The sequence below is a fragment of the Lepisosteus oculatus genome, chromosome 22, assembly GCF_040954835.1.
Source record: "Lepisosteus oculatus isolate fLepOcu1 chromosome 22, fLepOcu1.hap2, whole genome shotgun sequence".
NCBI lineage: Eukaryota > Metazoa > Chordata > Actinopteri > Semionotiformes > Lepisosteidae > Lepisosteus > Lepisosteus oculatus.
The window spans coordinates 6578555-6602624 of NC_090717.1; the positions used below are offsets into that span (position 1 = coordinate 6578555).

General features: G+C 41.3%; 2 protein-coding genes and 1 non-coding gene across 12 annotated transcripts in view; 2 read left to right on the top strand and 1 right to left on the bottom strand.

Moving 5' to 3' along the window:
* The window catches only part of LOC102696934 (sodium- and chloride-dependent GABA transporter ine), a 30487-nt gene extending 21012 nt beyond the window's left edge, over positions 1 to 9475 (bottom strand). For 2 of the 6 annotated variants that reach the window (XM_069181986.1, XM_069181985.1), the window contains exons 1-2: positions 7691 to 7714; positions 5199 to 5308 (exon numbers count right to left, since the gene is read on the bottom strand). Coding sequence is in view for 3 of the 6 variants with exons in the window: in XM_069181980.1 (XP_069038081.1) it covers positions 7691 to 7995; positions 8356 to 8441 (391 nt within the window). In the remaining 3 variants the exon portion in view is untranslated. Of the gene's footprint in view, positions 1 to 5198; positions 5309 to 7690 lie in introns of all 6 variants that reach the window. The other 4 variants (XM_069181982.1, XM_069181980.1, XM_069181983.1 and 1 more) reach the window with 4 other exon arrangements.
* Positions 9476 to 12425: 2950 nt separating this feature from the next.
* On the top strand, positions 12426 to 12534 carry trnal-caa (transfer RNA leucine (anticodon CAA)). The gene is made up of 2 exons: positions 12426 to 12463; positions 12489 to 12534. It is a non-coding gene; the product is annotated as a tRNA-Leu (tRNA).
* A 344-nt stretch (positions 12535 to 12878) lies between these two features.
* On the top strand, positions 12879 to 21855 carry rnf185 (ring finger protein 185). Of its 5 annotated transcripts, XM_069182116.1 has the most exons (8): positions 12879 to 13263; positions 13819 to 13917; positions 14838 to 15053; positions 15874 to 15892; positions 16553 to 16665; positions 16820 to 16874; positions 18593 to 18710; positions 19108 to 21855. In XM_069182116.1, exons 3-8 carry the CDS (start codon positions 14896 to 14898, stop codon positions 19203 to 19205), a joined length of 561 nt encoding a protein of 186 aa, XP_069038217.1. In that variant the 5' UTR covers positions 12879 to 13263; positions 13819 to 13917; positions 14838 to 14895; the 3' UTR covers positions 19206 to 21855. The 5 variants fall into 5 exon arrangements, with proteins under 5 accessions (XP_069038217.1, XP_015221866.1, XP_015221867.1 ...); XM_015366380.2 differs by lacking the exon at positions 13819 to 13917; XM_015366381.2 differs by lacking the exons at positions 12879 to 13263; positions 13819 to 13917 and adding an exon at positions 13291 to 13500.
* Positions 21856 to 24070: the final 2215 nt, after the last annotated feature.

The window sequence follows — 24070 nt, forward strand, 5'->3', positions numbered from 1 at the left end:
TGAGGACAAAGGTGGAAACCTCAGGGAAGTGCATTTAAAAGTTAAAACAGGAGGCACATCTTTACGCAAAGGGTGGTGGGAGTGTGGAACAAGCTGCCCTGCCATGATGTTGAAGCTGACATCCTGGAGTCTTTCAAGATATGGCTGTGTGAGATCCTCCCATCACTTTGTTTTGCTAGAAACTAGACAAATTAGAAAGACCAAATGGGTTCCTCTCATTTTCAGTCTTTTTATGTTCTAAATATCTAAATATGTTTGTTACAATATCTAAAGTTTAGAGAATAGCAGAATTCAAAATTTAATTATCTTTTTTACAGTCCCTCCCCCCCACCCCATTTAGCACACTGAGGTATATAACCTGATTTTCAGAAGGATAATATTTATTCAATTTCTACCAGTTATTTGAAAACTAATAATTTTGTTTTTAAGGTCTTAGGTCTTACTCATTTCTAGATCTACAGTAGTTCGTATTTTGCTCGTTTTGAAAATCAGCCTGATGACCTTTTAACCAAAGAAACTAAAGATATTGCATGCTGAAAGGAAAAGAGAAAGACACAACATTTCAGCTCTGGAGCCTTCTTTAGCATTCGCATGACCGATTGTATACATTTACACTCAGTAACACAAAGCAAAGCTTCAAACAACTATTGGTATAATCAAGCATACAAACTAGACATGAATAATACGGAGGTATGCACTAAATCTTAATGCACTAAAACTATAATGACTCATTTTCTGAGGGAGAAATGGTACATCAAATTCTAACAATGAAAGGTTAAATGTTAAAGCATCTGTGTATTGTTTGTTTGCATGACCTGTTTCTCTGAACAGGACATCCATATGTTTACTGTCACATCATATTGACATTACTTCTACTTTAAGAATGGAAGCTGTGTATAAACTGTGTATCATGCTGGAAAATGTAGCGGGAAAGAAAACAGTATGGGACACTGACCAGTGATGAGGACTCTGAATTTGTAACTGAACGGTTTCAAATCTTAATAATGATCTTGAGTCATTGGCAAGAGGTTTTTTAAACCTTTAAACTGCTCAGTAAGCCATGAGGAATTTATCATATTATCTAAGATGATAGGTGTTAAGCCTTTTTACTGTTGCACACAGAATTTCAATAATCTACTAATCTAATTAAACTTTAATCCTGCGGAGAGACAGTCACAGGTCAGACATTTAAAGTGAATTGTTCTCAGTTCAGGGGTGTTTGGAGTTCCTTCCCCTCCCACACGGACCAGGAGGGAACCCTCAAAACCAAAGAGACACATTTCACCCCAAATCTAGTACAGTACAAAATTAAGACTCTCACAGAGGGTTTTGTTTTGCTTTTTTATAGAGTGACACCACACAGGCGAAGTGCCCCACCCTCGCAAGCTCTCTGGAAAATGGGGCCAGTCCCTCCTCATCAGAAACCTCAAGCATCCCCTTCCTCAGCTCCACACAGCCTTCTTGGCTGCTGCAGTCGGTTGCTTCGTGACCACAGTCATACTAAAATTGGACACCACGGGCAAGCACATCATCTGCTTCTCCTCCCTGGATCTTCATTGTAGATATTAAACCACCTTGATCGTGTCTGCAGAGCCTTCATTAGGTAAAGAAATGTGTGTGCAGCCCTCTCTGGAAGTCCTCATTTTCCTCCAGAAACCTTGGGATCACTCCTGTAGTCCTGGAAAAAGGAGATCCCAGCCCTCTGTCTCCAACCAGCCTGTTATCCTGATATTTCTTATCCATTCCAGTACGGTGACTTTCCTCTACTCTTCTGTTGCTATATCTCCTTCCCTCAGTTGCACTGATACTAGGGTGTGCTGTTCCCAAAACCACTACTCCCAGTACAATCTGCACAATATGTGACACTGTGTAGGCTGGGGTGGCCTCACAGGCTCTTTTATATAGACAGGGTCTCAAGAAGCAGACACAAAAAGGCAGCAAAACAGTGAAGAACTGAATTTTATTTACATAAAGCACAAAAAGATCAACTAAAATCAGAAATGAAAGCTTAGCTCTCTTGGACTTTAGATTCTTAGCTGTACTTCAGGCAACTAAATGCTTTTTTTCCCAAGTTCATTCAAAGTGCAGTCCAGGTCAAAAATCCATTACATTTATCCAGGTGCTCACTCCTTCCAGGACTGTTCTCATCAGCACAAAATACTTTGGGAGGATCCACCTTGTGTCCAGTAGCAGAATGTGAAAAGCTCCTCTCTTTCTTCTCTCACTTTTCTTTTCATCACCTGAGCAATCACTGACCGTGACCAGCAGTGGGCACGTGTGCCCAGAGGTTTCTGGGAAATGTAACAGGGCCAAAATCCACTTTCAGTGGTAGCTCCTCACTTTCAGAATACTCTTTCTGATCATATTAAAAACAGTCCTCTGCTGATGTTTTTAAGTCCCGCCTCAAAACTTACTTGTTCTCGATGGCCTTCAATGGCCTTAACCTAATTCTTTCTTTTAATTCCAAAATTATACGTATTTTTGTATTTCATTATTTTCTTGCTTGCTGTACATTTTAATATCTATTGTAGCACAATAATGTTAAAATGTTATATAAACCTGATGTAAGGTGCTTTTGAGTATGCTCTGAATTGAAAGGCACTATATAAAAATACAATTTACAATTTACAATTTACAGGCTGTTGAAAAAGGTTTAAAACGTCCTCACATGTATTTCATCAGACATCACCACCACCCTGCTGGACAGGTTTAGTTATATAATACCAGCAATTAAAGCAAACGTAATTCTGAAGACATACAGAAATGCACGGGAATTTAAATTCACTGGTTCAGCACAGACTTTGTGCTCACAATTAAAAGGGAGTTTTCTCTCAGAAACAGACAAAACCAGTTTTCTGGTTCTGTCAAGTAACCAGGTCATCTGAGTCCTTGAAATAAAAAAGCCTTAGGTCAGTTTACAATTTAGGTTTTAAGTTTAAAAAATGCATTGCTTTACACTGAGAAGTAACCCTTTATGTTCATTTGTATGAGAAGTGCAAAAAGTGTGTTTATAGAAAATTATTCCTTTTTCTGCGCTGTATACGTCTTGCCTTTTTAATTAAAAGGATTCAATAACTTCATCATTTCCTGTAATTGTAATAATTTCTGGGATAAAGTATAATGAAGCGTAAGCAAAGTAGACAAAGAAGAAGAAAACTATGAAACATTCACATTGAATTTGTATGTATCACCTGTGAGTGCCGACAGAAACCACTTGTAAGATGTACTGTCAAACATCATTATAAAGGATATCATTGAAGATTTTTTTTTTTTTTTTTTTTTAGATTTTATTTTCTAAATGAGTTTTAAACTCAACCCATTTTACAGTGAGAAGGTGTGTTTAAACAAAAATCAAATTGGGGTCCCATTACACAGTCACAGCCAGGTCACAGCCAGGCTACAAACAAAGCACCCTAGCGCTTTTATAGCTTTTTCAGGGGACTTTAACCACGTATCTATTTCCACCACTTTGCCTACTTTCCACCAGTTTGTTAAGTGCCTGACCAGAGAAAACAAAACACTGGACTTATTATATGCCAATGCTAAGGATGCATATAGTTCCACAGCCCTTCCCCCCCTTGGCAGATCAGATCACAACCTTGTCTTGCTTATACCACTATACATGCCTATTGTCCAGCGCCAACCCCCGACCATGAGGACTGTGAGGAGAATGGTCTCAGGAGCCTATGGAGGATCTACGTGGTGCTTTGGAGGCTACCAAATGGGATGTGCTGTGCAAACCACATGGGGCGACATAGACAGCATGGTGGACTGTGTCACTGACTACATTAACTTCTGCGTAGACAACACCATCCCCACCAAAGAGGTACACTGCTTTTCCAATAACAAACCCTGGATCACCAGCGACCTGAAGGCTCTGCTGAATGACAGGAAGAGAGTCTTTAGGAGGGGGGACAAGGAAGAGGTTAAGCGTGTACAGAGGGAACTTAAGCAGAGGTTAAGAGAGAGCAAGGACGCCTACAGGAGGAAGGTAGAGGACAAGCTGCAAAGGAATAGGGTGAGGGATGTATGGAGCTGCATGAGAGAGATCACTGGCTTCAAACAGGCTGGGGGTGCAACAGAGGGGAACCTGGAGATGACCAACGAGCTGAACCAGTTTTTTAACAGGTCTGATTCAGGGTCCTCTGTGGCTCAACACCCATCCCCCCACAGCCACACGCTCCCTAAGCCTTCACAGCTGCAACTGCCCAACACCTCCTCCATCCCCCCACAAACATGGCCACCTACAGCTACAACCCCCGACATCTACTCACACCCCATCTCCCACAGCTGCCACTCTCCAACACCTCCGCCATTAACACCTGCAGCACTGACAGCGCTATGAGCACCATCCCCCAGGCCAGGCTGACCATCACGGCTGACCAGGTGAAGAAGGAGCTCAAGAGGCTGCACCAGGGTAAGGCCACAGGACCAGACAGCGTCTGTCCCAGAGTTCTGAGGGCCTGTGCTGATCAGCTGAGCAGAGTTCTGCAGCGACTGTCCAACCTGAGCCTGCGCTTGGAGAGAGTCCCTGTGCTCTGGAAGACATCATGCCTGGTCCCGGTACCAAAGAAAGGACGCCCCTCTGTCCTCAACGACTACAGACCAGTTGCACTGACTTCTCACGTCATGAAGACACTGGAGAGGCTGGTCTTATCCCACCTGAGACCCCTGGTTAGCTCATCACTGGACACCCTATAGTTACCTATAGGTAGGGCCTACTCACACCTGGACAGGGCTGGCAACACTGTAAGGATCATGTTTTTCGACTTCTCCAGTGCCTTCAACACCATACAGCCCTTACTTCTAAGGAGGAAGCTGGAGGAGATGCAAGTCGATACCTCCAAGACCTCGTGGATCACTGACTACCTGACGGGCAGACCACAGTCTGTGAGACTTCAGAACTGTGTGTCTGAACAGGTAGTGAGTAACACAGGGGCTCCTCAGGGGACAGTTCTTTCTCCATTCCTCTTCACCCTCTATACTTCGGACTTTAAATACAACTCAAAGTCATGCCACCTGCAGAAGTTCTCAGATGACTCTACAATTGTGGGATGTATCAAGGGTGGGCAGGAGGAGGAGTACAGAGGACTGGTCAGCAGCTTTGTGGAGTGGTGCGGGGAGAACCACTTGGAACTGAATGTAACAAAGACAAATGAACTGGTGGTAGATTTCAGGAGGAAAAAGGTCAAACCTACTCCTTTCCTGTCTACATCCATGGGAGTGGCGTGGAGATGGTGGACTCGTACAAGTACCTGGGAGTCCACATCGACGATAGACTGGAATGGTCTAAGAACATCAAGGCCATCTATAAGAAGGGACAGAGCCAACTTTACTTCTTGAGGAGGCTCAGGTCCTTCAATGTATGTAGTAAGATGATACATATGTTCTATCAGTCGGTGGTAGCGAGCGCCATTTTCTATGCAGTGGTATACTGGGGCCCTGGGATTAGAGCAGTGGATTCTAAAAGGCTGAACAAGCTCATCAGGAGAGCAAGCTCTGTCATTGGGTCTGACCTGGACCCCTTGGAGGTAGTGGCTGAGAGGAGAATGGTGTCCAAACTAGAGGCCATCATGGACAACATCTCCCATCCCCTCTATGACAGGCTTGCAGAAATGAAGAGCACGTTCAGCAATAGACTGATTCATCGCCGGTGCGACAGGGAGCGCTAAAGGAGGTCATTCTTGCCTTCTGCCATAAGACTGTACAACGTATCCACCTTGCGTCTGGGCAGAGGCAACATTGACAGTGACCTGTTTCTGGACTGAACGCATCTATACACCTACTGCTACATCTGTTCTCTTTCTTTTCCCGTTTACAACCGTTTTTTGTGCAATATATGCCAGGGACCCATGCAATACATTTATATTTATATCTATATCTATATTTAAATCTATATTTATATTCATATGTGTGATACAATTTTTCTGTGTACTGTTCTGTTCTAGTTTGTTCTTTGTGTGTCCGGACTGTGAGTAACTCTTTTAGTGCACCCTCACTGTACTGATTGTATTGTATGTATTGTATTATTATTATTGTATCATTCGTTACACTGTGGATAATAAAGTATCTATCTATTACAAGTAATCTCCCTTTACTGGCCCTTCATTTTGGGGTGTTTATTTTTTTTGTCATGTTAGTACTACTGCATACTGTAGTATTGCAGTTTTTTCTCAGGTGCAAAGTCATCTTTACCGATACATTCACTAACAATGCCAAGAAAAAACTAAGCGGTGAGGATGACCCTCTTGAGTCACATGCGCAGTGAGAGGTCTGATGAGCCGGAGACAGTGGTTATTGAAATGCAGTATGAAGCAGTGCACATAAGTGGACATAAACTAAAGGATTCAAGCAGGAATCATGTAACATAAAACACTGCATAATCACAATGTACCACCAAATATTTAATGTGTTTTCATACATATGTTTTAATGACACAACTATTCTCTCAGTGTTTGGAAGGGTACGCAAACACTAATCAATGACTGTACCTTTGACCCCAACAGGACTGCATAACCCCTTAAGAGGAAATGAAACCAAACTCCGCAGCACACTCTTGGAAGTTAAATTAGTCTTTGACCTTTTTGTTCAGATTGGCCAGCACTTACTGTACGCAGATTTGTGCTGTGATGTAAACTAATGCAAATTCAGTGCTGGTTGAATCACACCAAGAACCTTTGATGTAAATGAGCATTTCCCAAAAGGAAAATGTTCAAAAATTATATGCCACCTGCCACTGCACCTTGTTTTTAAAATTGTCTTGATGCACTCTTGTAAAATGCCAACACACAGCTTCCTCAACTGCAATGAGAGTGAACTGTTCATTAGTGCATGCAGTAATCAGGATTAACGTTTGCAGTTAAGAGGATTGCAAAACATATTCATGATGCTGTCTTTGATCTCCTTTCTGATGTATTGTATTAATCAATGTACCCTATAAAAGTGTTGCTCAGATTGGAAAGAGCCCAGTGTTTCAAATTTGTACCCCACTGCGCTTACAAGAGGTGAATTAAAGTACTCAATCTATGCCAGAGTTGAAAGTTTGTCTAGAAAAGCTCCATTTTACCATACTGTATGTACACTTTGGCATGTTACGTACCCATCAACCACCACAGAAACTAGTCCATGTCAAATTCGTTGTTGCAGCAGTAATACAGATGGCAGCTGAAAGTTTGACTGTTATAGATGAGATATCCTCATGGCCACAAGCAACTAACCACTGCCATTAATGTGCCAGAGCAACAGCAATTCAACATCAGCACCATACCTCTCTGGCTTCACTAAGTATTCTGTATCTACTTCACATGTAGAAATCAAGTCATACGTGATTACATGAACTCAGAATGAGATTGTCTACAGCAGGCTGGCTTTCTAAACATCAAATTGCCTCATGTTGTGTTACCCTGATTCCAAGAGTGTATCATCCAAATATCAGTCGGGGTTCTTTACCTTTCAAGACAAACCTTAAAGGCTTGTCTGCAAAATCATGATAGTACAGTACAGGTTTGGAAACAAACTGAAAAGTTTCATTCCGTTCACTTTGCTGAGAAATCAGGACTATGGTGCTGATAGAAATGCACCTTGCTCCACCAATATTGACTTAACTGGCAGGCTGTTTGCCTTTTTCCATCCATCTGCAGCCCTTAACTTCCTCTTCATTCGTGTTTTCTACGTCCGGAAATGTGCTTACCTCCTCCGCTCCTGTAGCAAAGGTATGGAAACCGCCAGACGTTTCCCAGTCCTACCGCGTATCCCACGCTTGCCAGGACGAATTCGAGTCGACGGCTCCAGGTCCCCCTCTCGTCGGTTCTGACTGCTTGGTCCCTCATTTCAACCCCCTTCACCTCGATATATGTCCTCAGGGGTCTCTGCTCTTCTTCGTAGCTGTACCCGTTTTGTCCAAAGAGCGTGAAGTCTAAACCCCTGTTTTCTGTTCCTACTCCCATCTCGATCAATCGATTATTTTTAATGCCCACTATCAAAACAAAACCCAGTCTGATAAAAAAAAAAAGCAATCAAAGAAGGTTATCAGCACGGTTATATCAGAACTCGGGAAATAAACTAAATCTATCAAGCTTTCAATGGACAGACTGAGACAGGAAAAACGCTACGTGCTAAAAATCAAATGGAAAGCATCTAATACCTGCAATTATAGAAACTCCTAAAGAAACAAAATACAAACTGCAGGAAAACTGTGAACGTACAGGTAATGCAGTTTATTTTAACTAAGCTACATTAACGCTTAAAAAATAATCATTTACGTAATTTGCCCCTATAGCTACACAACAGGGCAAAAATGTATCACTATGTACTTAAAAAGCATTGAAACGGTCCCATTACATTGTGTAACCGCACCTGAATACGTATCCTTCAACTTGTATAACCCTGACGTTAGCTTTGTTGCTTCCTGTGTGACATATACCGCACTCTCTTTTTTTCATGAAAGCGGCATGGCCATACAGTTTAAGCCCATCCTCTTGCGACGGTAACGTGACTTGCAGTATATGGCAGCAGACTTGGAGTTTGGGGCTGCCAGACAGACTCCTGCTGAGTCATGGACCACGCTGTGCGGAAAGCAGAACATGAAAATGTCGGGAAACCGTTAAAGCATAAGTGCTGCAAACAACGATTCATCGTAATAATCCGGACAAGTGAAGAAGAGCCCCCTGCGTTTTGGAGAAATGTCCATGGCCAGACACTGAGACCCTTGTTGGGCACAGAAATCACTTCACTGTCAGCAACTGTAACAACTTTCCGTAACATTGTATTATTTCGTTTTATTCTGAAGGAGAGGAGGAAACAAAAAAGAAAAAATATAGAAAAGTAACATAATTTTCACAGATCTACTGCCCTAACAAGAACACGTGTTTCTAGATGGAAGAAAAACAACCCTATTACAAATCCCGTGACGTTTATGATATATTTAAAATCATTGTAAGGTGATACGAGAGTTTTTGTTAATACCGTACACTAATTTTAGTAACATAAATGAGTTTTTACATCTATTTTTTGCAGTCAATCTTAGTAACTGAGAACAGCTCCCTACTTTTCCCTTCAGTTCTCAGTCTGTTTTTTTTTTTAGTTTTGGACTGAAAAAAGAGTTTACAGTTCATCAGCACTGCGGCTCTTGCGTCCTAGTGAAAACGTTTTTAAAGCTTCAAAAAGTTCCAGGTCAAACAGGGAAAGGCAGGGGGAGCCATTGAGGCTAAATAATAGAATTATAGATCATTAGAATACTCTATAAATACAATTGGGACCCTAACTATATGGCTGGGGAAAATAAGCTAAAGTCTCTTTAAGCCAATGTAGTGCTCTCAGTGCTCTTGATGTCTGCAGTGTTATTTGCATAGAAACTAGGAATACTTCCAGTATGTCTTGATGGACTGCATTCTTGCGGCTTAATGCCAGAGGTGAGTGTATCCAAATGGACACTGCCCATGTTTTTTTACCATGATAAGCAAGAATAGGTCATTTACGTTAGTTCAACATTAAAAGCAGGGGTGCAAAAAAAAACATTTCTGGGGCAACAATACTGAAGAAGTGTTTTGGCTTTATATATTTAAACATATGTAAACTACAAAACCTAAGATCTCATTTTTCTCATGATTGGATGTTTCTAAAACCACAGGATACAGAAATAAAAGAAATGCAGGATCAGGATGGGAGTCCAAACAACAATTAACCATTGCTATTCTGCAAATATGTGACATAGATTGACACATTTTCCGCTATGGAAAAGGTGAATAATGAGCTACAGTAGGTTAGCCATTAACTCACTACACCCCTCTAAGGATAACATTTTTACTATAAATGGATGGATGATTTTCCAAACACAATCTGACATTTTGCAGCTTCCTATGCAGACAGGTTTTTGTAGCTCAGCATGCAGGTAAACAGGCCATTGTTATAAACGACTTCAAGGCTTCAATGGAACACAGTTACACCTCATTTGTAATCAAAAGAATAACCACCATTATATTAAACTCTTTTTTTATCAGAAAAATGTCAGAACGGTTTTTCACAAATATGAATTGGTGTTACTTCCAACACAGCTTGAAGCCATAGCCTTTACCAGGAATGCCGAGTCATTCTTGTGCTTCTAATAAGATATGTTTTCCTTTGAGAAAGTAAAACATGAGGGAAGGCAGGAGATACAGTTCCTTACCTGGTTTATTATGTGGTTTCTAACATAACCAACCCTGCATGGGCAGATAAGATAAGGGTCCTTTGAATTCTTTCTTTTGGTTGGGAAATGGAGCACCAAACAGAATCCGTAGTACCACCACAGCCAGACCAGTCCATTAATTCATTAAATAAAGTCACAATTATACTTAAATGTGATTATTTTATTTCCAGAAATCTCTAAAGTCCAGAACGTGATTTAAAACATTCCCCCGTATCATTGACACCCAAAAACTTTATGCAGGTTCTTGTTCATTTAATTTCAGACAGACTCCTGCTGAGTCATGGACCACGCTGTGCGGAATGCAGAACATGAAAATATCAGGAAACCGTTAAAACATAACTGCTGCAAACAATGATTAATAATAATCCAGACAAGTTAAAAAGAACGCCCCGCGTTTTGCAAAAATGAAGAGGACCCTGCAGATATAAAGAAAATAGGGGATCAAATTCATATATCAGGACAATATAAAGGAACATTGTTATAACGATGAAGGCTCCACAGCCGAAACGTTGTGTTTCCTTTCTTCTCTTTTCAGAATGTAATAAACTTTTACTTGTTCCTTTGCAGCCTATGCATGCTGACGCAGCCAGCTGCTGGAACTATATCAGGACAATGTGATCTTTTCATCCTTTTTGTGGGTACTTAGTACCCAGAATCTGGGACAAACCAGAAAAAAATTGGTTTTGTTCCTGATCTCCTTGGTTTCATAGGGGCATAAGCATGATAAATAAGTGAACATGTTTTAGACAGAAAGATGCTTTGATGGAAGGTTTCTGAGGCAGAAGACAACAGGTACCTGTCATGTCTGAATTCATGTGTCCATCAGAACATTATCAAGCCCACAAATGAGAGCAGGCCATTAAGCCCACTAAACTCATTTGGTTCTGTTTCTTCATAATCTCATATTAATAGTACTGACTGTAGAGGGACAAAATCGCAACCAACTCTAGTCTGAAGTCCCCTTTCAAATAATTATTTAGAGTAAAACCTAAAAATCTATTGTATTTGTTTGGGGGACCTGATAAAAACAGGGCACAGCAAGATCCATGAGCTGTATTAACCACCCTGACAGCCGTCAGGCCTGCACAGCTGTATAACATTCCTCACACCTCATTGTAGTGCAGGCACACATTGTTTTAGTCATGCCTGGCATCGAGACAGAAGGGGGAGGTGATGTTTGACTCCCGCCGATGTAAGGAGTATAAGGTGTATACGGTGTGAATGAACAATAGGATCGCCGTGGCTTGTCATAAGTTATTTACGTGCTGTATTGAAAATGGATCTAACCTTCTGAATACTGCATCCCGGACATTCGTCAACTAGCTCCCTTGATGAATAATGGAGGTGCGGAGGCTTGGCATGTGTTCGGGTCGGACCAGCAATTTCTCTGGGAAGGAGCAGAGCTTCTGTTTATCCGTTACATAATCGCCATGCTCCGGGAAGTCAACTGGACACTGCTTCACAGTAGGGTGAAAGTTAATTTTCCATTCCTGGATCATCAAAAGCTGTCAATGCAAAATGTGAGCAGGGGACGCACGGATGTTGCCATGAAATCCTTGTGCAAGACCGTGTAATAATTTACTGCGTTTATTTTTGCTTGTTTATTCATCTTCCTTTCCAGTTTAAATCGTGAAAGATGCATGGCCTCTTTTTGACCCATTCCACTCGATTATTATTATTATTATTATGGTGGTGGTTGTGGTGGTTCTGATTGTGTTCTCTGATCTGTCACAAGAAAGGATCACAAGAGCACTCTCTTGTGGTCATTTCTAAATAGTGAAATGTTGTGCCAGAACAACAAATTAAATTTTGTTGTTGTTGTTGTTGTTGTTATTTTTGGAGAAAATATGAATATTTGGATTTTTTATTTTAAATTAAAAATTAACTCCATAAGAAATGTTCTGCAACTATTACAAAAAATGATGGTTCTACCTGTACATCATTAACTTTCGTCCGTGCGTTGACACATTAATACTTGAATCGAGCTGTTAAAAATGAAAAATAACGAAAATTAACATTACAAAATGTAATGCATCCATTTTTTACGGGTTTAAGTAATTACTGCGTTACGTTTTAATGTCTCATTCTTTACCAGGCAAACAGCTGTCCTGCAACATGTAAATCGATTAATTTGCAGAAGTGAATGTAACGCATTGCGCGATTAATCGCAAATGAATGTACATTAATTTACAGGACAGATGGAAACATATAACCCTGTTTAGAGGCAGAGAGAGTCAGTGTCAGGATGGCCGAGTGGTCTAAGGCGCCAGACTCAAGGAGCGACTCCTTCCCCGGGCGGGTATTCTGGTCTCCGAATGGAGGCGTGGGTTCGAATCCCACTTCTGACATGACCTTTTTTGTCTCTTGTTTTCTCCCACCGTATAAAAACGGACGCGTCCCATTCTCTGTTATAAAAGTTCTGTATTTTAGATTGAGAATATTCCGCGTCCGTGAGGACAATCTAAAACGCGTGTTTAGCTTTTGCCCCTTCTTGTTACCACGACGTGCCCGCGTCTCCACTCTTCACCTGGCATCGGCTTCACCAGTAAAACCGCCGAGACACCGCCAGGGGGCACTGCTCTCGCCTTTTCAGACAAAACCCGAACCAACACGGGTCTTGGCCTCTCGTTTAACCATCAGACCCACAATACACGGTGTACCTGTACTTGCTTGGTAAAGACAGGGGTCTTACAAGCCTTAATATATGATGACGGATGTTTTTTTGGCAATAGTGGGCCCCGAAACAGGCTCGCCCAAGAAACGAAATGCATGCCGCGGCGTCTCTTAAAGTGGGCGGAAACAGAAATGCGGCGCCAGATAGTTCGGCTACACCTCAGACGTGTTTCGTTTGAGTCTGTCGGTTTTCTCTACGGCGGCCCTCCTTGCCAGGGACGCGATAAATAGATCGAGTCCGTCCCGGCGCGGCTCGCGGCTCTCGCTCGGGTCACGCTGTCGCGTTCCTGCGCGTGTGCTTCCGGGTGCTGTCGGAGTCGGGGCAGCAGGGGATCCAACCAGACAGACGGACCCAGGAGCAGGAGCAGCAGCAGCGAGAGGAAAACTCGAGAAACCGAGGAGAGGTCAGGCGGTGTGCCGTGACGGTTTTGTTGTTTTCGGGGCGATCGGCGCGGACGCCGAGCCGATCCGAGCCACGACAAGTAGTGAAAACACGGGGGGGGTGTCTTCCAAGACATTCCCCGAGTACCTCCGGCACTGCTTATAACCCGACGTCGTTGACGCATACAAGAATGAAACGGCCCTGACCCGTGTCCTAGCACAAGCCCACGACGGGGAGTTGGCTTTGACACCGGTTTCGTGTAAGAGTGCACTATTGTGTCGCCAGTCGTGCGTCTTTGCGTGAGTCAGTTTTGCGCCGGGGTTGCGTGAGGCCCTCCGGGACTCGTCTCCCTGCGCCTGTCGCCGTCTGTCGCTCCGGCTGGGGTCGCGCTCGGGTTGTCGACAAGGGCTTTACACCATGCTTCTGAGCTTCTGTGGGACACGATTTGCTGAGCTGTTCACCTGAAACACGGATCTAACTGTTGCAGTGAGGCGGCGGGGGGGTATTGCGGGTCTGTTGCAGCACCTGGGTCAGTGATAACCTGTCTCCTTGCCATTGGCCCCTGGTGCGGGGTCAGGGTTTTCCTTCAGACCCAGTCGGTGCGATCCTGTTCGTGACGGTGTCACCAGGCTGTTACTAAATCTGGACGGGTGGCTCTGGTCTAGATAATCGTCCAGTAAGTACTCGGGATTTGCGGAGCAAGCTGAGACTTGATATGCTTTGTTATGTTGAGAGACTTTTATTCTTGGTGTACACGATCACCTAACTCACCTTTTCACGAAGGGACCTCCGATTCTGAAAGGACAGCATTTTTCCACGGTTTCCACGAGAAATAACTACATCCGGCAGTCGTTGTCTGGAGTGTACTTGCTGAACTACTTTGTGGATTTGATCGATATAATAAACATAATTCGGATATAAGAATACTCCGAATTAAATAGCTAAGATCTCTACAATTACGGTATTTTTTTTTAAATACAATGTATGCTAACATGGCTGGAATTCAGAGATGAAGCATTAATATTTGACTAACTTTTCTTCCAGTTAAGGTTTCAGTGAAATCACAACTGTCTCCTGGTTTTCCTCGCTGTTATTAATTAATAGTATGATCTTTTTTTAAAGATGTCTTGGATTTTGTTTTGCACTTGTGACGGTGTCAGTATTCGGACGCGAACATGGTGTTTTGAAATAACCTGCCTATCTCTCTCCTAAGTGCAGAAGCCCTTCCTTGTAAAATGATTTGACATGGCTACGATTCGTCCTGGTATTGTAGTCATTTTCTGTCCACTGTTTAGTTGTTCAGCTACTGTATTAACCAGTTTTCTGACACTGCATCTTATATTTGTGCACTGTTCTTTGCAGTTCATTGTCCTGAATATTAGCCATCTTCCTCTGTGTTAATAAGCGCTTTGATGTACTTTATAATGAAAATTGCTATATAGATACAAGGAATTCTTATTAAGCTCTGTGGATAAATATACTAAAAGGCAATAAAGTGCAACAAATGAGTGTTGGAAGAAGCAGCATTTGTTGTGTTTTCAGTGCCTCGCGGTATACTTGTAACAGATCTCAAACGCTGTCCTGTGCTTTCTCTAGGAGCCAGCAACAGAGGGCTAGCTTTTCCTGTCCGCCGTTCCCTTGACTACAGCCGGAGATGGCCAGCGCGGGCCCTACGGCCTCTGGCTCCACGGACAGTGCCAGCACCGGCTGCACCACCGGAGAGGGGAGTAACCAGGACAGCACGTTTGAGTGCAACATCTGCCTGGACACAGCCAAGGACGCGGTCATCAGTCTCTGTGGACACCTGTTCTGGTGTGTGTGCGTGGATCCGTGTACCTGTTTCCCAGAATTCCATGTGCTAACGGGGGGGGGGGGGTGGGGCAGAGCCGCAGACAGGGGTGTCAGTGCGATGTGGGGGTGGGACAGGTGTGGTCCTGTGTCAATTTGTGAATGAAGAGGCACATTTAGAATTATTGGCATGGGCTATTCCGTTGTAAGCACAGGGTGAGCTACACGTTAGAAATTGTCGTGACAGCAGATTAGTTAGTTGTGGGCTTTCTTCTTTGCTGATAATGTCTAGAAGACAGCTTTCAAGGCATGATGGTCAAGATGGGCGGAGCCGTGGCTCTGTGGCTAAGGATCTGCGCCTGTGACTGGAAGGTTGCCGGTTCAAATCCCGTGGCCGGCAGAGGAATCCTACTCCTGCTACTCCTGAGCAAGGCCCTTCACCCCAACTGCTTCAGGGGCGCCGTACAATGGCTGACCCTGCGCTCTGACCCCAAGCTTCTCTCCCTGTCTGTGTGTCTGTGTCTCCTTGGAGAAAAGCTGGGGTATGCGAAAAGAAGATTTCCTAATGCAAGAAATTGAATGGGGCTAATAAAGAAACATTATTATTATTATTATTATTATTATTAAAAAGATCACTTCCAGAAACTCCCATCAACCATGTGGCTGTTGTATTTTAAGCATGTTTCTTTTGCTACTAATGGGTATCAGCAGGGAAGCAGTGACACTTGTATAAAGCGTCCATGTAATTCATTGTTTTGGTTGGAAATTGGTAGGAAATTAACTCGCTGTTTTTTTTCCCCCTTTACCTTACTGTTACTCTGCGCTCCCATGGGAATGCTCTCAGCTGGCCCTGCTTGCATCAGGTGAGAAATGCCTGTAGTTTTCATTCAGTTTCATCAGCTTTTCTTACATAAAGCCCCAGTGAGGGTTGGTGTTCAGCAAAGTGTTTGGAGTGTCAGACTTTTGCTTTAGGATTATCAATCTACATTTGCAAAAATGCAACATTTACAAGGAACTGTATCTTAGTAACTGCATGTCTGTTTCTCATCTCCTCTGCATGTTCATCTGAAGGAAGTATGTGCTTCATGTTCTTCCTGTTGCTTGCTCTAATAGTTTTACATGTTTTCTGGATGTTAGTGATACTCAGTTATGTGCATTAATTTAAAGTTGCAAAAATCAGTGTGACTAAATCTCTGTAAGTGAGAATTTATAGATCTGCTACCCTTTGCTTAAAGACTTGAATTTCTTTTTCTCAGATGAATTTTGAAGGCTAATTTTTGTACACATTATAAGCCCTCGCAAGTCAGCGTCTGTGTTTTTTTTAATCAAGTATTTAAAAAGATTATAGTTTTCAGCAAATCAGTTTCTTCTAAAACATTAAATAATTCTGCCTGGCTGTTTTAAACGAATTTTGACATTCAAATGAACCAACTGTGTGATCAGGTACTGACCTGACCAAACAAAAGTGGTACTTCAGGGAGTTTTTGTTAGCAATGTAATAGCTTTTTATTTCTCTCCTGCAGTGGTTAGAGACCAGGCCAAACAGGCAGGTGTGCCCGGTGTGCAAAGCAGGAATTAGCCGTGATAAAGTGATCCCACTGTATGGCAGAGGAAGCACAGGACAGCAGGACCCAAGGTATGCAAAATGGCGAGATGCAAAAACCCAAGGTTTATTTACACTGGTCTCCATCCTTTCAGAGTGTTTTCTTGTTCGAATGAGGAAAAAGGCCATATTGTTGTGATGTTTTACTTCTCACTTGCTTATTTGCGTTTCTGCTTTTGCCAAATAGAGAGAGGACCCCTCCAAGACCCCAAGGACAGAGACCTGAACCGGAAAATCGAGGAGTAAGTGGGGCACCGCCCTTGTCTCCCCTTCAGGAGCTCAGTCTGGTTGTGTGGAGATGTTGTCTCTAAAAGCATCTTCCACCAAGCGTCTCGCGGATTATAATGCACTCTTTATCTCATCTTGAAAAGCAACAATCTCGAAGCACTTCCCAATTCATAAAAAGCACATTTCACAATGGATCCAATTAAGATTACAAAGACGATAAACAAAGCATGTTCAAAAGAGAAAACAATCCTAAAAAGATTAGTCTTGATATCTGGCTCCAGTTGTCTATTAGTATGTGTGTAAATTGGCAAAGTATAAAGTAATTTTTTTTTTTTTTTTAGCTTGGTAATAGTGTGCTTATTTGTAATCAAGCCTCTTTATTGCACATGCTTCATCTGATGAAACAATTGCATGGATCAGAGTGCCTGCAAGAAAGTCACGCCACACATTATTCATTAAGAAAAGAGCTATCCAAGAGGGACTTATGAAACATATCTTATGGCCCCAGTGGAAGGGCCTTGTTTAGTGTCGCAGGAGAGAGCCTCCAGCATTCTTTCTCGTGTTGCATCATACGTATATTCTTTCCCCGTGGGCCATCAGTCAGTCTTCTTCATCCTATAATAAAAGATCTTGCTTTGTTCGGTATCTGGATTTGAAATTTCCCGTTATGACCATGAAAGCGAAAGGAGGGTTAGGAGAGGAGGACTAGCTTTTCGCCTGTTTGGTTGGTAGTAGCGATTGTGGATCTCATGTGGATCCAGTCATTTCTTGAAAGAACCCGAGATGTCGGCTTTAACAGTGTGGCTGGGGAGCTCGTTTCTATCTCTCAGTAACCTTTGTGTACAAAAACTACATCTGCCCATGCTTTAGACTTGTGTCCTCTGGATTGTTGCGATTTGACTTTTGCAGTGCCTTTGAGGATTTTGAATTGGGTCCCCGTGACGTTTTCTGTGTTAAAGAGGAGAGTCGTGCAGAACTTTATTCTGTCAGTGTAGGACATTCTGCTAAGCCCAGGAACACATACAGTTACTTCTCCCTGTACTGATTCCAGAGGAGCAATATCTGTTTCTGTAGTTTGACATCCCAAATGGTGCATGGCGTTCTTGGGGAGCTCTTACTAGTACATTATAGAATTCTAACATGATTTACCTTGATTTTAATTCTACCCCTTTAACTTTATATCCTAACAATCTTTTTGTCTTGAATATTTTATATTTCTTTCAATACAGGGAGAAAAAAATGCTCTTTATCTATGTAACAGTTGAAGAGCAAAAAGAGTTTAACCTAAGGTATTAATGTGCATTGTTTGTTTTACAAAATGAGTAAAATGACAAAATGAGTTGCTTAATTTAAGCCTGGGGGGATATCTTAAGATATCTTATCTTAGACAGTTTCTGTTCTTTATTTTAAAATCGTTAATAGGTGCCAACCCTGATCAGGAACATGTGGTTCATCAGAAATTCCCTTTTTATGTAATGGTTAGAAGACCTAATTCAAAGATTTTCATTGTGCTGTGATTCATGTTTTACTCTTAAACCATGAGAGCCTTCATTTCTAATGAATAGAAGGCGTATTGTGTATAAGTCTTTACTGGGGTTTAGATTACAGGTTCAGTTTATATTCATCTGTGCCATCTCTGTAATTTAATAGTGAGTCTGTTTGTCTTGGAGACTTGGAAATTATTTTACAATATTCTTTTTTTTCCTGAATGTTACTCCTGGTTGTTTCCTAGGGTTTCCAGGGGTTTGGGTTTGGAGATGGAGGATTTCAAATGTCTTTTGGGATCGGAGCCTTTCCGTTCGGTATTTTTGCAACAGCGTTTAACATCAACGACGGGAGACCACCACCAGGTAATCAGTTAACTCTGTACCCGTTCACTGTTGCCACATGCTGTGCTCTTGAGAGTAGCGAATAATTTTAATAAGTGCTAAAGATATGGGACAAGAAAACAATAATGCCTCTGAAATGTAATCCTTTTGCTGATGAATACTGTGGTAAACATTAAATGGAATAGAGCATATAAGCAGAGCAGTGTTTCCATTTTACTAATATATGAATATACCAGCAACAAAGTGCTTTGTTATATCTTTAAGATGTTTTTGTTTTTCAGTAAACCAGACAGCAGAACAACAGTTGCTTTTTGCAAGTTTTTGTATTGTCCTGTTTATCTTTGTATAATCGATTCTATATGGAATCGGTACCTCCCTGCTCTGCCTTGTAGTCTTATTTCTGTTTCTCCATGTCAAGCTGTCCCTGGGACGCCACAGTATATGGACGAGCAGTTCCTGTCCCGGCTCTTCCTGTTCGTGGCCCTGGTGATCATGTTCTGGCTGCTCATTGCGTAGGAGGGCCTGGAGATGTACGGACAAGGACTTTGCACGTAATGTGGACGTCTTTTCACTTTCCGGAAGCAAAACAAGGAAAAACTGTGAAAGAAAAAAACATTCTGTGGTCCTTTAAAAAAAAAAAAAAAAAAAATGGGGAGGGCATTTTAAATGAGATCCTGCACTACAAAAGGTAAATGTTGTACATTTAATGCAGTTATAACATTTGTAAAGGTTTATCTGTCCCTTTGTAATCTTTGAACCTTAGGCTTACATAAGTTATAAAGCAGTAATGGCACAAGACGTACAAGAATGGAATACAGTATATAAACATGGTTCTCAATTACAGCTTCTTTAATTTTGAGCCAGTCATTTTTTTTCATTTCCATTTCCGCTAACTGTTCCCATATGGAATTTGGAAATATGGTTCTAGAGCACTTCTGAGGTTATAAACACACTTTGAAGTGATTTATGCACTTAGGTTTATGTTGTCTGTGTCCTTTGTGCTGACAGCTCTTTCAGCAGGAGACAGGATGTGAATGTAATATTGGGAATACTTGCTTGCTTCCAGCACTAATGATCTTGCTTTGCTTGTGGTGTGAAGCTACTCACAGGTGGAATAATCTCATTGTTTTAAGATGCTTGATGTTAGAAAATGATGAAATGAAAGAGGTGACGTATTTGAGTTTGGTAGAGTGTGCTACCAGGTATCTCAAGTAGAGATCAGAATATGTGAGTTGAATCTGAAATAATGAAATGCCAGTGCATTTTAATTTTTAATCTCTAATATTAACAAATTATAAGCACACCCACCGGGGTGTTGAACATCCCAGTTTTATATTTTAGATAATTCTTAGGCAACCTGTTCCATGCTGTTGTGTACATATGACACTTTTCACTAACAATGATTTGGATGCATAACTGCAGATAGAGGTCAGTGTTGTCCTGTTTTTCACAGTTGTAGAGTCTGTGTGAAATGGCCTTTGGGATGAATCCAAAATTTCAAGAATCTGTCTTAATGACAGATTAAGCTCAGAATTCATTTAGTTACATTTGAGCCACTTCAAAGAGGAGTTTATTCTGTCCATCACTGTGTATTTTGGCATTAACTGCGGGGTTTCAAAATTCCAATTAGCATTGGGTGCCGACCTGTTCTCCAAATGCAAAATGGTTTCATGAATGACTTCCATCAGTGGAAGATGGGGGGAAAAAATGAAAACAAACCCATGAAAATAAGTTGTAGCTATGATACAAATTTGTTCTCGACAAATAAAGTGAGTCCTGCTTCATGGCTAGCAGACGAAATACAAAAAATGGAGGATCGCTGATGCAAACCCGCCTCTAGTGCTTTTGTGTACTTTAAGATCAGTCACGGCACACCTGGTTATACACCAAGCACATTGTAATGCCTCCCCTCTTTGTTTTCTTATATACAAGTTTGAATCTCTAAGTCTTGTTTGTGAAACGGTTTAATTTTCATCCGTTTATACCAAATACTCGTGTCGGCAATGGCACTGTCTGTGCTAAGGTAACAAGTGGGGCTCTTCCCAGCATGCACACTCTCTGCCACGCCAACAGACCAGTCCTCTGCTGTGACAGAGTTATCCACTGTCTGGATTTCAGAAGGGGAGGCAATATCACTTTTGTAACACGCTCAGTGCACTGAGCCTTGTTGCTCTGACACCTAGAACTTGTATGATCAACAGATTCATACCACCTAGATACAGAGCAGCTAACCACTGGGAAAGAATAACAGTATTTTCTCCATTTTAGTATCTATGCAATAATAGCACCTTTGTTTCTCCATTGTACAGAAGTGCATGTATTGTAAAATGTTTCGGTTTAGCAGTCTTCACCAATAGTGCAACCTTGCTGTCGGCCAAGGGTTTGTTTCTGTAGAATGGATTAAAGAAAACAACTGGTTGGGTTTGACAACTTCAGAAAGGTTAGAAATTTGGTCTGGTATGTTAGGAAACAAGCTTAAGCAATATAATGGAAAGATCTGTCCGTCTTGTAACACACCAGACTTATTCCACATTTAACAGGAAATTAATGAGTAAGGAAGTGTAAGCAGCTGTTCAATGTCTGCCTTCCTGAAGCCTACTTCTTAATTTCTCTCAGAAATAGCTGACACTCATTCTGACTCTGTCAAGGTGGGTGTGAGAGAATGATTTCAAAACTTTAGCCCTGCAACTTTTTATAAAACCAGTTCCAAAAGTTGTAAAGCAAATGTGGAAATGAGAGAGCTATGTGAAATTGTAGCTCAGTTCTGTTTAGAAATTAATGTTGAGGGAAAGATTTGAAGGTTGTCTCTCAAAAGTCTATATTACGGTTCACAAACGTTGTAGCTAATTGTTGCAACTCTTTGAAATATGAGCACAGTTCACCTGATTTAGATGAAGAAGTGCAATGTCTTCAGTTCTGTTATACTGTATGATTATTGGTTTGTTTGTTTTTTTAATGGATCTGGTAAATTATATTAACGAATGATGATTAATGCATAACATTGTGTAGTGTTACATTTGTTGCCAGCCACATAAATAGACTTGATTTTAGAAAAAATCAGAAGCATTCAGTTCAGTTTAATTATTCCATTTAGACTGTCTTAATTTTTACATCTCTTCTGTATGCCATATCTGAGATTCTAAATAAAGGTATTTTTGAAAATGTTCTTTCAATGTCTTTGTTTAAAATATGTAAAGCAAAAGGGTAGAAATTACAGTGATGCCTGTAATTAAAATTGAAGAGGGGAAGCAGAAAAATAACTTTAGATTTAAAGTTTGCTTAAGTACCCTTTTGGATTATTTGATTAAATAAACCCTCAAGAATCAATTCACAAGAGTTAATCTATTAACAATTTATGTTATTACTACAAATTATAAACTGTCCAAGTTAAGATTAACACTGAAACATTATTTGTCAATGAATTGACATTGACAAAGGTACCAGATATTTTTGGTACTTTAGTTTGTTTTCCCATTTCCATGTTGAAAATCCTATGTGAGAACCTTACTTCTGTTATGGAAAAACAAAACATTCATCCAAAACACCTTGTCTCAACAGTACCAAACAGGACCACGCTGTTTTTTAAAAACAAAATGGCTTTGTAAATAGTGCTTGTGGGCAGCACATATTTTAGATGTGCTCAAGGTGTACATATTACAGTGTCTGTACCATAATTTTTGAAACTGCTGTTTACGAATTATAGAATTATCTCTGGCTTACTTCAGCCTCATTGAATTTACCTGCATAGATGTTCTGAAAACAGTTCATAGCGTTTAGTCAGTAGAGGTAAGAAGAGATAGCACTGACAAAAACCTATTCTACTCATATCTATAATGCAATTTTTTTTGTTGAAACTTAAAAGCACTGTATCGGAGCTCGCTTAATACCCTTACCAGCAGGAAACTGAGAAAATCAGAGCAAACTGAATCAACTAAAACCAAGAGTGAAACTAAATTGCACATTGTGTACAGTGAAAAGAGAGGTTTTAAAGCACATTTTAAATATGCAGAGCTGCAAATTCCCTAATGGATTTGAGTAGGCAGGGCACTGCACACAAGAAGACCCTGTTGACCCTTGAGCAAAAAGAACTGAATCAGCAGACCACAGATTAAGAGTTTATCTGCTCTCGTGCAACAAGTTCTTAAGATAACCTAGATCCAGAACATTCAGTGTCTTATAAATATGTATACAAAAGACATTCAGCATGAGATCGATATTTTTTGTTTTGTGCTAGCAATGAATAACTCATCTGCCCCTTTTTTTTAAATGAAGAAGAAGCTGTAGTAAACAGTTCAATAATGAAATTTGCCCTTTCAATGTATTGAACTTAATACTTGTACCACTTAAATCCACAGAAATCACACATAAAGGAATTTTGTGATTGTGAAAGGGTTTACCTGCAAAATGTTGGCATAACCATCTTAAATATGATGGGGAATCTGAAGGTTTTTACTGAGCATCAACGAAGCTTCCCAAAAACAATTGTGCAATGATAGTATGTTATTTGAAAAATAAAAATATATGGATTTTGGATATTAAATGTCTTTGTTTCAATTTTTTTAATTGATCATTCGTGACTGACCACTAAATTTTCTTTGGTGCATCAACACTAAATCGTGTGCAAGCGATGAGGTGATTTAACCTGGTGAATGTCAGATCTATCTATAATGAAGACATTATCAAGAGAACAATGCCTTTATAGCTTGTGAATACCAAAGGCCAAACAAAGTCTGAGGTGTTCACAGGAACACTGGACTGCAGTTTCTAACCTAGTTAGACTTTATAGCCAAACTCGTTAAAGATGGACCATGATCTTGGAGACCATGAGTCGTAACACCTCACCATAATCAATGGGGTCCCAGTGTGATGGTCTGGGCAGGAGTGTCCTGTCGCTACACAACTGCAGTTTTAGTGAATGCCATTAACCAGAGTGCACAGTGCTGCTCGGATCTCGTCTTGGGACATCCCATTCTGTGACCTCTTCCAGAACATGACAACCGTCCGGCGCAACAACACCTACCCTCGTGCTGCTCGGGGAACAGCAGCTTTTTCTAAAAGGTAAGAGTGGGGCAGTTATGTGGCAGTGGATGCCCTACTGCCCGGTCTCGAGCTCCACTGCCAAGAGCTGGGATGACGTGTGGCATTTAGGGTAGACTGGCCCGTGAACAGGCACTTGTTTGTCCAAGCTGTAGGAGAGGAATCTGCCACAGAATCCCACAAGGCAGCATCTGCAGCCGATACAAAGCGTGAACCAGGACTGATTCACATGTGTTGCTAGCCTAAACTTTCACAGGAAAGCCCTGTTCATACGCGGGAGTTTCATAAACTAATGTCTTGTAATAAAATGTTGAGTGCACCCGCTGCAAAAAAAAAAAAAAGAT